Source organism: Phyllostomus discolor, chromosome 9 (genome assembly GCF_004126475.2).
Source record: "Phyllostomus discolor isolate MPI-MPIP mPhyDis1 chromosome 9, mPhyDis1.pri.v3, whole genome shotgun sequence".
Taxonomy (NCBI): domain Eukaryota; kingdom Metazoa; phylum Chordata; class Mammalia; order Chiroptera; family Phyllostomidae; genus Phyllostomus; species Phyllostomus discolor.
Genome location: NC_040911.2, coordinates 59,060,194 through 59,073,663, shown reverse-complemented (window position 1 = coordinate 59,073,663; position 13,470 = coordinate 59,060,194). Strand labels below are relative to the sequence as shown.

The 13,470-nt window shown below is 42.2% G+C and overlaps 1 protein-coding gene across 1 annotated transcript in view; it reads left to right on the top strand.

Annotated features, from left to right (window-relative positions):
- SYNDIG1 (synapse differentiation inducing 1) overlaps positions 1 to 11,120 on the top strand; it is a 219,223-nt gene extending 208,103 nt beyond the window's left edge. Inside the window, 1 exon segment of the mRNA XM_028524579.2 lies at positions 9,943 to 11,120. Coding sequence (XP_028380380.1) covers positions 9,943 to 10,101 — 159 coding nt within the window. The 3' untranslated portion in view covers positions 10,102 to 11,120.
- The last annotated feature ends 2,350 nt before the right edge of the window (positions 11,121 to 13,470 follow it).

The window sequence follows — 13,470 nt, the reverse complement described above, 5'->3', positions numbered from 1 at the left end:
CTGGAAATACGAACCCAACCATTGATCCATAGGGGTACTCAGATCTCCCTGGTAGGGTCCTTTCCATTTAGGGTTGAGTTGGTATGCTGATGATACCTCTTTCCAAGTTTTAAGGAGTATCCAGTCTCCTGGAGATATAGTAGTTTGAAAGTCCCCTTTTGGAGCTGGGAAAACTTTGTTTTTATATTCCTGTAAAGCTTTTTGTACTTGCCTTAAGTTTATTATTTACTTAACTGCTTGATGGGTCTCTGTATCAAATATTAGATCCACAGTTTTTAAAAGATAGCCATACAGCATTTTGAATGGGCTGAGGCTATTATTGGCCCCAGGGGAGCTGCTAATTCTCCTAAGAGTTATAGGTAGCAACTTAGTCCAGTTCCCATAAATCTCCTGACAGTTTTGCTAATATTCTTTTTAAAGTTTGTTTTTCATATTCACCTTTCCAGAGGGCTGCAGTCTCCGATAAGAGTGAAGATAATATTTTATGCCTAGAGCTTCAGAGACTTCTTGAGTGATCTTAGAAGTGCAGGATGGCCTGTTATCACTTTGTGGGGATTGTGGGAGACTGAATCAGGGTTTATTTTCTCTAGGAGATCTTTTGCTATGTCTGTTGCCTTCTCCAACCTTGTCAGAAAAGCTTAAATCCAGCCAGTAAAGGTATCTATCAGAGCTAGTAAGTATTTATATCCTGTACAAGGAGGCATTTTTGTAAAATTAATCTGCCAGTCCTATCCTGGATAGGTCCTTTTTTTTTTTTTTTTTTTTTTTTTTTTTTTTTGCAGTTTTTAAAACAGGTTCTATCAGCAGGGGCAGGAATGGCTTTTGCCCAGCATTTTTGTAGCCACAAAGGGTACAAGCCTGGAAAATATTCTTTATAGTAGTAACTATTCCTCTGTCTATGAATAATTTATTAATTGTTCTTATATCATCCCTTCCAGTGTGGAAGGTGTCATGCAAAGCCTTTAAAAATTTCCACTGGAAGGCCTGTGAAAGGAAGAATTTGTGACCAATATATATCTAGGGTCTTTCAATGGATAACCCTTTCCTTCAAAGCCCAACTATTTCCTCAGATGAGTAGTTGGGGCTTGCTATCTGAGACATTTACAGAGGGAATAAAGCCATTTGTTTGGTAACCCCTAGTGTTGCCTTCTGTGTTTCTTGGTCTGCTCCCAGTCCTGCTGGAGTGAGTAAAATCAACAATCTCTGAGCACAAATAGGTCAAACCTGGGGATGATTCTATAGGTATTAGGAAGGCTGGATTTAAGGTATTAACAAGTTTTTACAGTTATTTCAGGACTGTCAAGGAGAAGAGCCTAGTATTTGGTCAGTCTATTGCCTGTTAACCAAAGATGCCCTTTCATTTTTAATCATCCTTGTACCTAATATGAAGTTAAGACCTCTAACTTCTGCCCAAGAGTTAACTTAGCAATTCCCTCAGTTAACATAGCTGTGGCTGCACCTGCTCTTAGACACAGAGGCTACCTGGTTGCTACAGTATCCAGTTTTTTAGAGAAATATGCAACTTGTTGAGGTTCACTCCCTAGTCATTGAACTAAGACCCTTAAGGGTATTCATTGCTTCTGTACTCCATATAAAGAGAAAGGCTTAAGTTAGGAATATCTAGAGCTGGGGCCTCAACTAGGGCCTGTTTGATTTTATAAAAGGCTTGATCATGTTCCTTTCTCCATGCAATGGGTTTGGTGTCTGGTGTCTTAGCAGCTTCATACAAAGGTTTAGCAATTAGCCCAAAGTTGTGGATACAAATCCTGCCATTCCCTAATGGGTGAAGCTTCCGTTTAGTAGCAAATGGAGTTAACTTAGTAATGGCTTTAATTCTCATCTGTGATAATTGTCTAGTCCCAGGAGTCAAAATATACCCTGAACAATTTACTTTTTCTTTGGTAATCTGAGCCTTCTTTTTCTGATACCCAATACCCTTTTTAGCTAGGAAAGTCAGAGTTTGGATGATATTGTATTTCAATCTGAAGCCTACTTGGAGGGGCTGCAGATTAGTATATCATCTATGTATTGTAAAACAGCTCTTTCTTGTAACTGTAGCTCTCTAAGTTTCTTTTCTAATACTCTAGCAAAGAGGTGGGATCTGTCCCTGAACCCTTGTGGCAATACAGTCCAAGTGTATTGCTAGTGTCTCATTGTCTTTGGATCTGTCCACTCAAAAGCAAACAGATACTGAAAGTCAGGAGGTACAGTGATGCAAAAGAAGGCATATTTCAAATCTAACACTGAATAAAACTGAGCATCATCAGGTATCTGCAGGAGTAAGGTTAAGGGTTAACTACTATTGAATGTAAGGGAAATACTGCTTCATTGACTAACCTTAGATCCTGGACTAGCTTATACTACTTGGTGGGCTTTATTACCAGTAAGATGGGAGTGTTGCAAGGAGATTGACAAGGAACTATGAATTAGTATTGTATAAATTTATTTATGATAGATTGCAACACTTCCAAAACCTCCTACTTAATGGGATATTGTTTCCTGTGAGGATAATCTGACCCATGCTTTAACTGGATTTAAACCAGTAATGCCGTCTTTGCTCTTCCCAGAATACCCAACTCCCAAACAAGGGGGTTTACTGTTTCCAGAACAGAGCTTGGGATTTCCTCCTGGTTTTGGCTTCTACTGATTATTATGATCTTGCTTAACTCAAGTGGCTATTCAAGGAAGAACAAGTTGGTTCCCATGCAGGCTAAAAGGTACCAACCTAACAGAGGGATAGGGCACTGAGGAACAATAAAAAAGGAGCTTTTGAATATTAGACCCTCAAATTGACAAGTGATAGGGGATATATAAAAATAGGCCTTAAAATTTCTTTCAACCCCTATTATCTTAGTGGATTTGGGGGAAAGAAGTCCAGGGTAAGAATTAAGGACTGAATAAGTGGCCCAAGTATCAATGAGAAAGTTAATTTTCTTACCTGCCATATCCAGAGTTATCCAGAGCTCCTCAGTAGAGATGTGAATGAGTATTCCCTGAGACCAGTCTGTTTCCTGGGCACCCTCAGTCCCCAAAAGTAGCCATGGCCTTGGGTAATGACCCCTTTCCTCTCTGGAAATGAAGGTAGACTTTCCAGTCTACCTTCTAGTGCTAGGGGGTGGAACTTTTGTTCTTTCATAGAAGACAGAGTCCCAGAGGTGGTCAAGTACAGTTCTTTGTCAATGTCCGGGAAAACAGGACTGATTCTTTTGTCCCTGATTCTTTTGAGTCCTCCCCAAGCTCTCCCAGTGGGGCTGGCTTCTCTACTAATAGCTCTACAAAAATCTAGCACAAGTTGCTCAGTTTGCTTCTCCCTTTTATTCTTTCCCTGTTTTCTTTTCTCCAAATCCCTATTGTTAAAGACTGAAAAGTCTATCTGTGAGCTGTTCTGGTTTGGGGGTATTCTGTGTGCCCATTTGTAATTTCTGAAGATTCCTGTGAATATCCAGGGCAGACTGGATTAGAAAATGCTGTCCTGTCAAGATTCAATGCTCAAGGGAAAATTAATCCAAGTTTGTATATTTTCAAAAGGCTCCTACTAATCTGTTTCTGAAGCAAACTTGGTTCTCTTCCTTGCCCTGGGTGATTCCCCTGGTCTTTTCATAATTTACATGTTTCTTGATGCAGCTTCTCATTCCTGACAGTAGACAGTCTACCATTGCATCCCTACATCAGATCCCCACCCAATTGTTGTATCCCTGGTTGGGAATTGGTCTGGGTTTGCCTGGGCACTGGGCTGGTTAGTATCAGGATTTGGAGCATGCAATTGGTCTGCATGTTAATGGGCCTCCTCCTAGATTCACTGTTTCTCATCTGAGGAATAGCAGGTGGTTAAAATTATATATGAATCTCTCCATGACATATCAAAGACCAAAGCAGAGTTTGGAAATTACTAGTGAAACATGTAGGATCCTCCAAGAAACTTCCCAACCTGTACTTGCACTGTTGTAGAGCCATTATAGAAAAGGTCACTTGTACTCTTATAGGGCCTTTGGTGCCTGCTACCTGCCTCAAGGGAAGGAGTATGGGAGTGGTAGAGAAATATGAAGTCCCACTCCTAGCATCTCCCACTGGACTGGGTGTTTCCTCAGCTGGTGGCTTTGGGTAGACCAGAGACTAAGACAACAGAGAGGTGAATCCCTCTGAAGGAGGTGCAGGGGCTCCTGGATTCTGGGGTCCACTTAATTGCCCCTGAGGGCAGGTGAGAAACTAAGGATATCTTCTAATTGATCAACACTTGGGCCCATAGGTTCTGCCTGTGTGGGTCCAGAGCAAAACAAGGGATCTTGGTACAAAGCCATAAAGGCCTGCACATAAGGAATTTTGGACCATTTGCCTTCCCTCCAGCAAAAAATCTAACTGTAGTAGGGTATTATAATCATTGCTCCTGTTTTCAGCCCATACCTTTCTGTCCCCTGATTTATATTGGGGCCACTCAATATTAAAAAGAAAACTAATCTCTTTCTTTTTAAGTTTTTAGGGTCAAATTTATCCCAGTTGCTAAGAATGCAACCCATTGGTGATTTGGGAGGGGTGGAAGGTATGGTTTCCATCTTGACTGCAGCAATCCTACATAGAAAAACAAACAAACAAACAAAAAACAGAAAGATACTCCCTTGCAATCTAGAGGCATCTCTCTTTGTTTGCTTCAGGAGATTTCCCTAGTGATCCATAGGATGTCTCCTACAATCCCACCACCCTACTAGACATCTCTGGCAAAAGGGATTGTAGTAAGTGTCGGCCAAAAAATCTAAAGGATTTAAGAGCTCAATCATCATGGACTAGCTTTGTGTCTTTTTCTATGCTCAATTTGGAGACTCCAAATTTCCTAAAAATTATCTGCATAATTCATGATCCATGTCCAGGCTGCAAAGAAATGTCGGGAGGGAATCACTCCAGCAGCCTTGAGCAATTGCCTATAATCCTGATGACCCTACACCCACTGCTCTATCCAGGTAGTCTGAGTACATTTCCATTCCTGCATTTTTCATCTACAGAGACCCTCATCTTCCTGTAAGCCTTCAGGTCTGAGGCATAGGAGGTGTCTAACTAGCAAAATTATTTTGGGCCCCATAAGCCACCAAGAGGCACAGCAAAATGATCATATTATAAAATGACCCTTTTCCAAATCACAGATAGGACTTTCGGGTATTCTTCTACCTGACTTTTTCAGAGCTTTAAATAAATTGTACCTGAGTCTAAAAATTTTTGCAGAAGGGACCTCTAGAGGTATCTAAAGGCTCCCCCTTCACACTGGAGGTGGATCCCATAGCGGTATGACAGCCCTAGAGAAGAAATTAAAATGCTTCTATAGGAGTGAGTAAACCACTTTAGAATTTCAAATTCAATTAACTGGGCATGAGTGGACCCCTGGACTATTTCTTGTAAAAAATGACCAGCAGACACCTGTTAAAGCAGCTCTGGACAATGTTGCTGCTTGCAATGATAGTGTGCAATGATAGTGATACAAGACAAATATTGGAGTGGTTTATTCCTACAACTGTATTCAGTGATGGAACTATTAGTGGCCCCAAAATAGATATTCTGGGCACAAATACAGCATGAACCCTTTCTACACAACAGGCAAGCAGTGTATAGGCATAGGTATAAAGGCCAAAAGTCTGCTGGGAAGGACAATGTAAAAGATTGTCTGTGGGCCTGACAAGGAGACTGAAAAAGGAAATCATAGTAGAAGCAAGGCAGAAACTGATACCCTGTATGGAAGGTCAAATTATGTCTATGAGGAAGCTGCCGTGAAGTGGGCAGTGTCTTCTGCTTTTTTACAGTGTTCCTGACTGGTGTGCAGACATTTCCTTGCTCCTGGTGGGGACTAAATGCTAACCCCAATTGACATTCAGGTTATCTTCTCATGAATGTCTTCAAATGGTGGACACTCTTGTGGTTTTTAATTGCCCAACCATGCCCACAGTTTAGCAGTGGACTTGTGGCAGGAAATATGACTCACCAAAATGGAATAGAAACATGCAATCAAGCAGATAGAAATGGAAAGGAAATATACCTGGGAGCTGGGACAGCAAAGGGGGCTTGCCACTCTGGCATCTTCTCCTGGCCATGGATTGCCAAAAACTGTCACAGATATCCAGTTTCTTGGTGATCACGAATAATGAATTGACCCAAACACACAGAGTTTATAACAGAGAAATAGAGCATTAAGCAAAAGTATACTCTATAGAAAATGGTAGTGGACTGATGCAGACACCAACCCACAGTGTCCGCAGCATTAGGGATGAGATGAGACAAATTCACATGGACTATAGAAATCCTGTGGAGAAAAAGGGATGACACAGCCACTCTCCTAGTGAAAGAGAGGGCTGGCCCCATCCCTCACCTGGACAGGCTTTTATTGCTTTTCTGGGCACATTACATTGAGGACGGTCCTCATTTACTATGCATAGGTTTGCTTTAGGTGGTTATCTTTTACAGAAAACAAAGGTGAGGGTGTTTCTAATTACATCAAAAAAGAAGGGTATTTGCAAATGTAAAGGGAAAAGTGGTTGAACTGGTTACACCTGTCCTTGGGAGGGTTAGCATAGATTTTAGGAAGTTACTTTAAAAATATGCAGTAAATGTTTGCTGCCTCAATTCAGGGTGAGGGAGTTTTAGCAAAAAGCAAGTCTCAAAGCAGCCTAGGTACAATGCAGGCCTGATTCCCCATGGGAGAAACTATCCATGGGCGTGGGTCCTGTGTACCAGATCTTGCTTTCCACTGGCCTTTCCAAGTGGGAGCTGGGCTACATTTCCCACACCACACAGAATGGCCTCCTATAGTGGACTAACTTCAAGCAGAGATTGGCCTTCAGCAACTAGAGGGATTCTATTCTTATCAGGTGGATATTTCCTGGGTAGTTTTGGTAGTAGCCTTTTATTTTGCATGTCTGAATAGTTAATATTACTTTTAAGCTACTGCACATATAATCTCCCATGATTTTGTTTGATTGCCCACTGGGAGGATGGGGCCCCGCAATGCTAATTTATTATAATGCTATTATAGTGAAGGAAGGGTCATACAGCATCTTTTGCACAGATGCAGCCATGATTCATTATGATTCAGTGCTTTCCAGGAAGTGGGGACAACTGGTCTTAGAACAATCTCTGTCCTGTATTGATGTCCTTTTGCCAGTCCTGGGGTACCCGTGGAGTTTCCTCATTCTTGAGAACCTGATTTTAGAACAGGTTCTCTGTTCTTGATATTATTTTCCCTATTCCTGGGGTGCCTCTGGAGTTTTCTCATTCCTATCTCCCACCTCACAGGTACTTAGGCCTGGCTGGCCCTGCTATAAAAATGCACAAGCACACACAGTCTTCCCTTCAGCATAAAGAGTTTGTAAACACATGGACCCAAGACAAGAGCTCTTACCATTTTACGCAGCAAGAAAATTGGTCCCCAAACCCTGGATCTTTAGTTTAGAAGTTACCAGGATAGAAACATTTTTGAGTCTATACTCTCTCAAAGGGATGAACAAGCTGTTTTCTAGCACCGTGATCATTTTGTGAAACAAAGGAAGTATGACAGGGGTCTCCCATGTTAGACCACAATGTCCCATCTGTGTGTAGCATATAAATGGTAGTGCTCCTCACGGAGCCTCTATGATATGAAGATGCTGAATAACATGGCTAAAAGCAGCCTGCTTGTCAATGAGGCTTTATCTGTTTGCTGTTTCTGACATATTTTAACATAAATTGTCTCTTACACAACACAATTCCTGGGTTTTTGTTGAGAAGTCACCCTAGAAGTGAACAAAAATGGATACCAAGTTTCCCCAACTTGGCCTATGAGAACAAAAAGCAAGAGTGATTCCCAAGAAGACAACTGGGGTTTATGGGGATGACAGTGCCTGCACTGTGTGTATGCTCAGAACCAGAAGGAGGGTGGGGGTTCTGTAAAGTTGAACTAAAACTTAGATCAAGATTATCCAGGGCATTGCCTCCCTCAGAAAGGCCAGCAGAGAAACTAGGACCATGCACCTGGTGACCAATACCACTTGGGATCATTTGAACAGAGCTGATGTTATAGAGACCATTCACCTGGTCACTCATCAAATGTCTAGTAAGTTCCTGCGATTCCCCCAGTGCATGAGCCCAGGTTTTGAGCAGAACAGGTGGACAAGGGAGATGGGAATCTGTCTCTGGAGCTCACAATTGAGCATGGAAGGCAAACATTAAAAAGCATTACTAAAATATGTGAACTATGATAGGATAGTCCTCTGAGACAGAGGAACTCCTTGTAGGGGACTGAGTACAGAGGTAAGGAATGCAGAGTGGCACCCTGCCTTCCTCTCTGTATGTATTTCTCCTACAGCAGAGCCCAGGATGGATAGCAACAAGGAGGGTGCTAATGGCAGAGATAATAGAAAATTCCATTTTAATGGAGAATGGCTGTTTGGCTAAGGATGGGCAGTTACAGTGAATTATCTTCTAGGATCTTGGAGTGTGGGAGTACTGCCAGAAAAATAAAACTCAGCTAATTAAGACTTAATTACTACTGTCTTATGAGGTTTCCCATTTTGTATTCTCTCACCCCTGCTTTGTTAAAAATTATTGGTGGTTAGTTCCCAAGCTCACTTCCAATCTAAAAACTTTAGGGAGGAAGAAGGCATAAAAACTTGCCTTTGAGATCCAAAAATTAGGGAAAAGAGAGGGCAGCCATGAAGTGGACCAAAGTCCCTTCTCAACTCAACACAGCTCCAGACCTCATCAGATCAAGTCAGGACCACAGAGGACAGAAATTCATTTTGTGAGTCCTCTCAGAGTTTCACCTTTTGTGGTCCATTGCAAAGGCCTTAGTATTTTCAGTTTGACTAAAAAATATACTGACTCCCATACCTGCCTACACAATGTAGAAATACCACTGCTGACACATGGAAATAGGATCTGGCCAAAATCTGGTTTCTGGAGATGGGCCAGACAGTGAGTTATGACATTCTACCAGGGGAGTTGGCTCTGCCTTTACCTTGACCATAAAGAATCTCCTGCTAAAGTGGGGTCACCTCCCTGAGTATCACATGACCCTCCTGGGAGTTATACCCTCTGGCAGCCTCCACCTCCATCTGCCAAATGAGGCACCATTTTACTAGGGGTCCCCCCATGATGGTCATAGCTAAATCACACAACACTCCCCACACTCCTGGTGTTGTTTCTATCTTTACTCTTAGAGCAGAACAAGGAAGAAAGTGTTTAGGGTTGATACCTGAGTCTATCACAAAACATCAAATCATGTACAGCATCCAAAACCTCCATATCCTGCTACCTCATGGCAATTAGAAACATGGTTTAAACCAACATCTTGTTATGTAATTGAGCAGACAGAAATCTAAATACTGGTCTTACATCAAATCACTTTATTGATGTATGAATTGTAACAAATCTAGATGAGTAAGGGAGTGACATGATAAGGAAAATATAATTCCAAGGCCATTAGCTAAAGACTAGAGTCTCAGGTATCCTGCAATCAATTTTAATAATCTCATGCCACAGTGTCTTCCCTGGGAAACGAGAACCATGATATCCTTCTCCATATTCTTATTATACTGTAAAGATTAAATAAGGTAAGTGTGAACATGCTTTAGAAAATTTAGTGTTATTCAAAAGAAAGGAAATGTCATATTGGGTAGAAAGCAGGGCACTAGAGGTGTAATATCTATCCCACTTTTGGCATACTGGTATCCAAGAACTCAAACCCCACATTTGTGGTGCTCACCTGGGCTACTGCTGACCATGGGTATTTTCTTGAGTCCTTACCAGTTAGAGAGAACTGTTGTTATCATCTGGGAGCACAGTTTCCCTTGGTGAGTACTCTCTCCTTGGAATCAGTTAAGTTCAAAGTTGGAAGGGAGACAGAGGTGAGCCATACACTCACTTCATTTGTTTTGACTTGCTCATCTTGATTTTCTTTTTCTTTTCCCTTCTTCCTTTTCAACTCTGCAGACCAATAAAGCCATGGCCAAGGGGGATTTCCACCAGGCCAGCACCAGCTCTCGGCGGGCCCTGTTCCTGGCTGTGCTCTCCATCACAATCGGAACAGGCATCTACGTGGGCGTGGCTGTGGCCCTCATCGCCTACCTCTCCAAGAACAACCACCTATGAGCTTTTTCTGGGCACAGAGGAGAAAAAGTTGGGGCCAATTTTATGTAGATGCAAAGCAAGAAGGGCTAGCAAGGGAGAAACACCTGCGTGATGATGTGTAGTATAAATTATTGCCAAAAACTCCATAACACCCTGAAATTTTCTACCCATAAATTTCTTTTGTTTTTACCCTTTAATTTTCATAGCACTGTGTAGAACATGAAATAGATAGGCATTGCTAACCTTTGCAAGTGGAAGCTTCAGAGATCCTTACCCTTGATGCTGTCTTTGGATGGATCCTGGTAGATTAACAACAGTGCAGCTCTCTCTGCAGCCTGCCAGTGCCTGGAATGCCATTGCATTAGCAATATACAAATAGTAAAAATGTGTTTATTTTTTATGGAATATAGTACAATAAGCAGAAGGCAGGGGATGTGTCATTCTTCTATCTGTTGCCCTGCTTGACTCCTCTGGCATGCCCCCAGTCTATGCACCTTCCATACAAAAAGAAAACAGCGCTGAGCAAGAAGAGACAAAACTGTTGGCAGAAACACCACTGTCATTGGTTTTCACTGGGTCCAGCCCTGAGAATTCAAAGTCATACTAGTGTGGGACCTGTCCCCAGGCTCAGTCTTTCATTCCCTCCATTCCCCAACCTAGGATCATCTGGCATCCCTTGGAAGATGTACAAACTCAGCAGTCACCACACAGCAATTTGTAGTCTTGGGCCTCATTTATCTAGGTTTGGGGTGGGGGGGAGCAGGCCACAGTCTGTCCCAATATTTTTCCCAGAAGGACTGAAGGTTTGCTCCAGGAACTCAAGACAAAGGAGCTAAGGACACCATCTCAGCATAAAGACACACGCTTTGGCACTCACCTTGGTGATAAGCAGTGGCACTAATGATCTAAAAAGGAGATGAACATTTTCTGTTGACTAAATGAATAGTTATTTTCTTGTCATTTTTGAGTGCAACTATTGCTCCAGGCTGCTTAAATTATCAAATGAATGCTGAGAAATAAGTAACCACAAACATTTTAATGTCATTTTATTGCTGTTTCATGAGTGTTCATTATTTAGCAAAAATTATCTTTTAGCTCGTTTGCTTAAAACTTTTCTCTCTGATTAATACTATTTATTGGGTTTCACTTAGTGTTTTCACTTGTTGAAATAACTACAGAGCCATCCAGGACTCAGCTGCTGAAACAGTAGTAGGGTCTCTAAGATGAGAATTACATTATCTCTGACCACTTGAACACTGTTAATGTGTATTATTGTCCTGATATTCTTAGTGTACATTGAGACCATCTCTCTAGATAATTATCTCTAGATTATCTCTAGATAATGGTTGGACTCCAGAAATTACAGAATTCCTGCTTGCCTGGGTTGCAGCACCACATTTCTGATTTGATTGATTGGGGTGTAGCCAGGTGATTCCAATGTGGTGCAGAAGTTAAGAACCACTGTCCTGGAATAAGGATTCAGGTCTGATTTCCTTCACCCTTGACCTTAAATACACAATATTCTGAAAGTTATTAGCACTGCCTTTCTGGGTCACATCCAAAATCTATTTCCATTTGGTTCTAATGGATACTTCAAAAATGTCCTCTAAAAAGAATACATGGAAGAAACGCAAATGTCCCTGTATGAATTAGAGTCACCTGGTGATAGCATGGATTTGGGATCCAGCCAATCTGGATTTGAATCTAGTTGTGCTACTTTCTAGCTGTGTGATCCTGGGTGTACTTCTCTGAACTTTATATCTAGAAGAAGATTATAAGTGAGACCCACTTCCTAGAATTGCTGGTATGTGTAGAAACACAGAACCTATGCTTGGCATGGGTCATGTGAAGGAACTGGGGTGGTCACTGTTATTTTCAGTGCTCAGGTAGTCATCCCATGGCTTATTTGTGCCCTCTCATCTTTTCAGCCCAATCTCTCAGGGTTTATTTATAAGGAGCTACTGTGTGAAATGAGCTTCTTTCTATATTCCCTAAAACAGTTCATTTAAAGTTCAAGAGGTTTCCATAGTTCTGTGTCTTTGGATATGGTTAAGAAGTAGAACCAACCTTGTGTGTTGCATCCTGCCATATCCACTTCCACTTCCACATCGTGGTTGGTCCACACTAGCCTCTTTGTGCCCACATACCCTGATTCCTCCCAGGCCAGATTTTCAATTTTCTCTCAGCTCCTGCCTTTCTGGGTGAGCAAGCTTTCATTTAAAATGTCTCCCCTCCCCCGTGTCAAGGAATAGCACCAAGACCACACGTGGTACCATATGGTGTGGATGGTCACATGTATGTGCAAGTGTTAGGGCCAAACTTGACTGGACAGCTGAATGAAGCACATGTGACCCCACAGCTCACCTGATAGGTAGACACAGTGGGGGAGGTGGTTGCATGTCATCCTCAGTGACTGTTAGTGACGGCTGAGCAGCACTGAAATCTTCTAGGTGTGTGGGGCTGCCATGCATCCCTAAATTTACATTGTCCTAGCTGTCACTGCAGCCACCATGGATGAGGCACTGGCCTGCAGAGACCCTCTACTAGGCAGGCTCATATTATCACGTAGCCCCAAGAACACCCACAGGTAGGTAAAAAGGTGACAGAACTGAGGTTCACAGTAGGGAACTCACCAGTCACTGCACAAGTGGCAGCTATAGTAACCTCAAGCCTGGCTACTCCTCCAGGCAAAAAACTTCTTCTAGTAGAACACTTCTAGTAGAACCATGCTTCAACCCATATCCCCCACTGTGGCACAGCCTTTACTTCTATAGCAGCTCACTTCATTCTTTTAAAAACTCTTTTTTAGGACCATTTTATTGACAGACAGACCCAGAGCACATAAGTAATTTTCCCCTAAATCATGTGCCTGGAAAACAGCAAAATAAAGGTGTACCCTAAGCCATTGGATCCTAAGCCTCATTGGCTTCCTCTTACACTGTACTGCCTCAGCTGTGGCTTTGCAAGTGAGAAAAATTGCATCTGGGCCAAGGTCCCATTGTTGGTGCATCAAGACTCTAAGGACTGGAAAGGCACTTTCGGTTTATGTCCACAGCCTGTCTTTGCCACTGGCTAGTAGGATAATATGGGGAGAAAGATGGGAGGGTTGAGGTAACTTACATGGAAAATGACAGCTCAGCAAAGGTATTAGGGCATATTTTGTACCTGTGCAGTGCTATGTTTCCCACATTCTTAGAGGCATCCATGACCAACCTGTCTCCATCTTCTGAAAGGTTCTTCTCATCCCTGTTTCACTAGGCATGCTTGCCTCATCAGGTGTCTTCAATTTAACCAGGTGTCCCACTTCACCAAGTATACCAACTTTTCCAGATATTCCAACACTTACCAAGGAACTACAATGAGTCTGAGGAGAACATGGTGAGAGAGGCC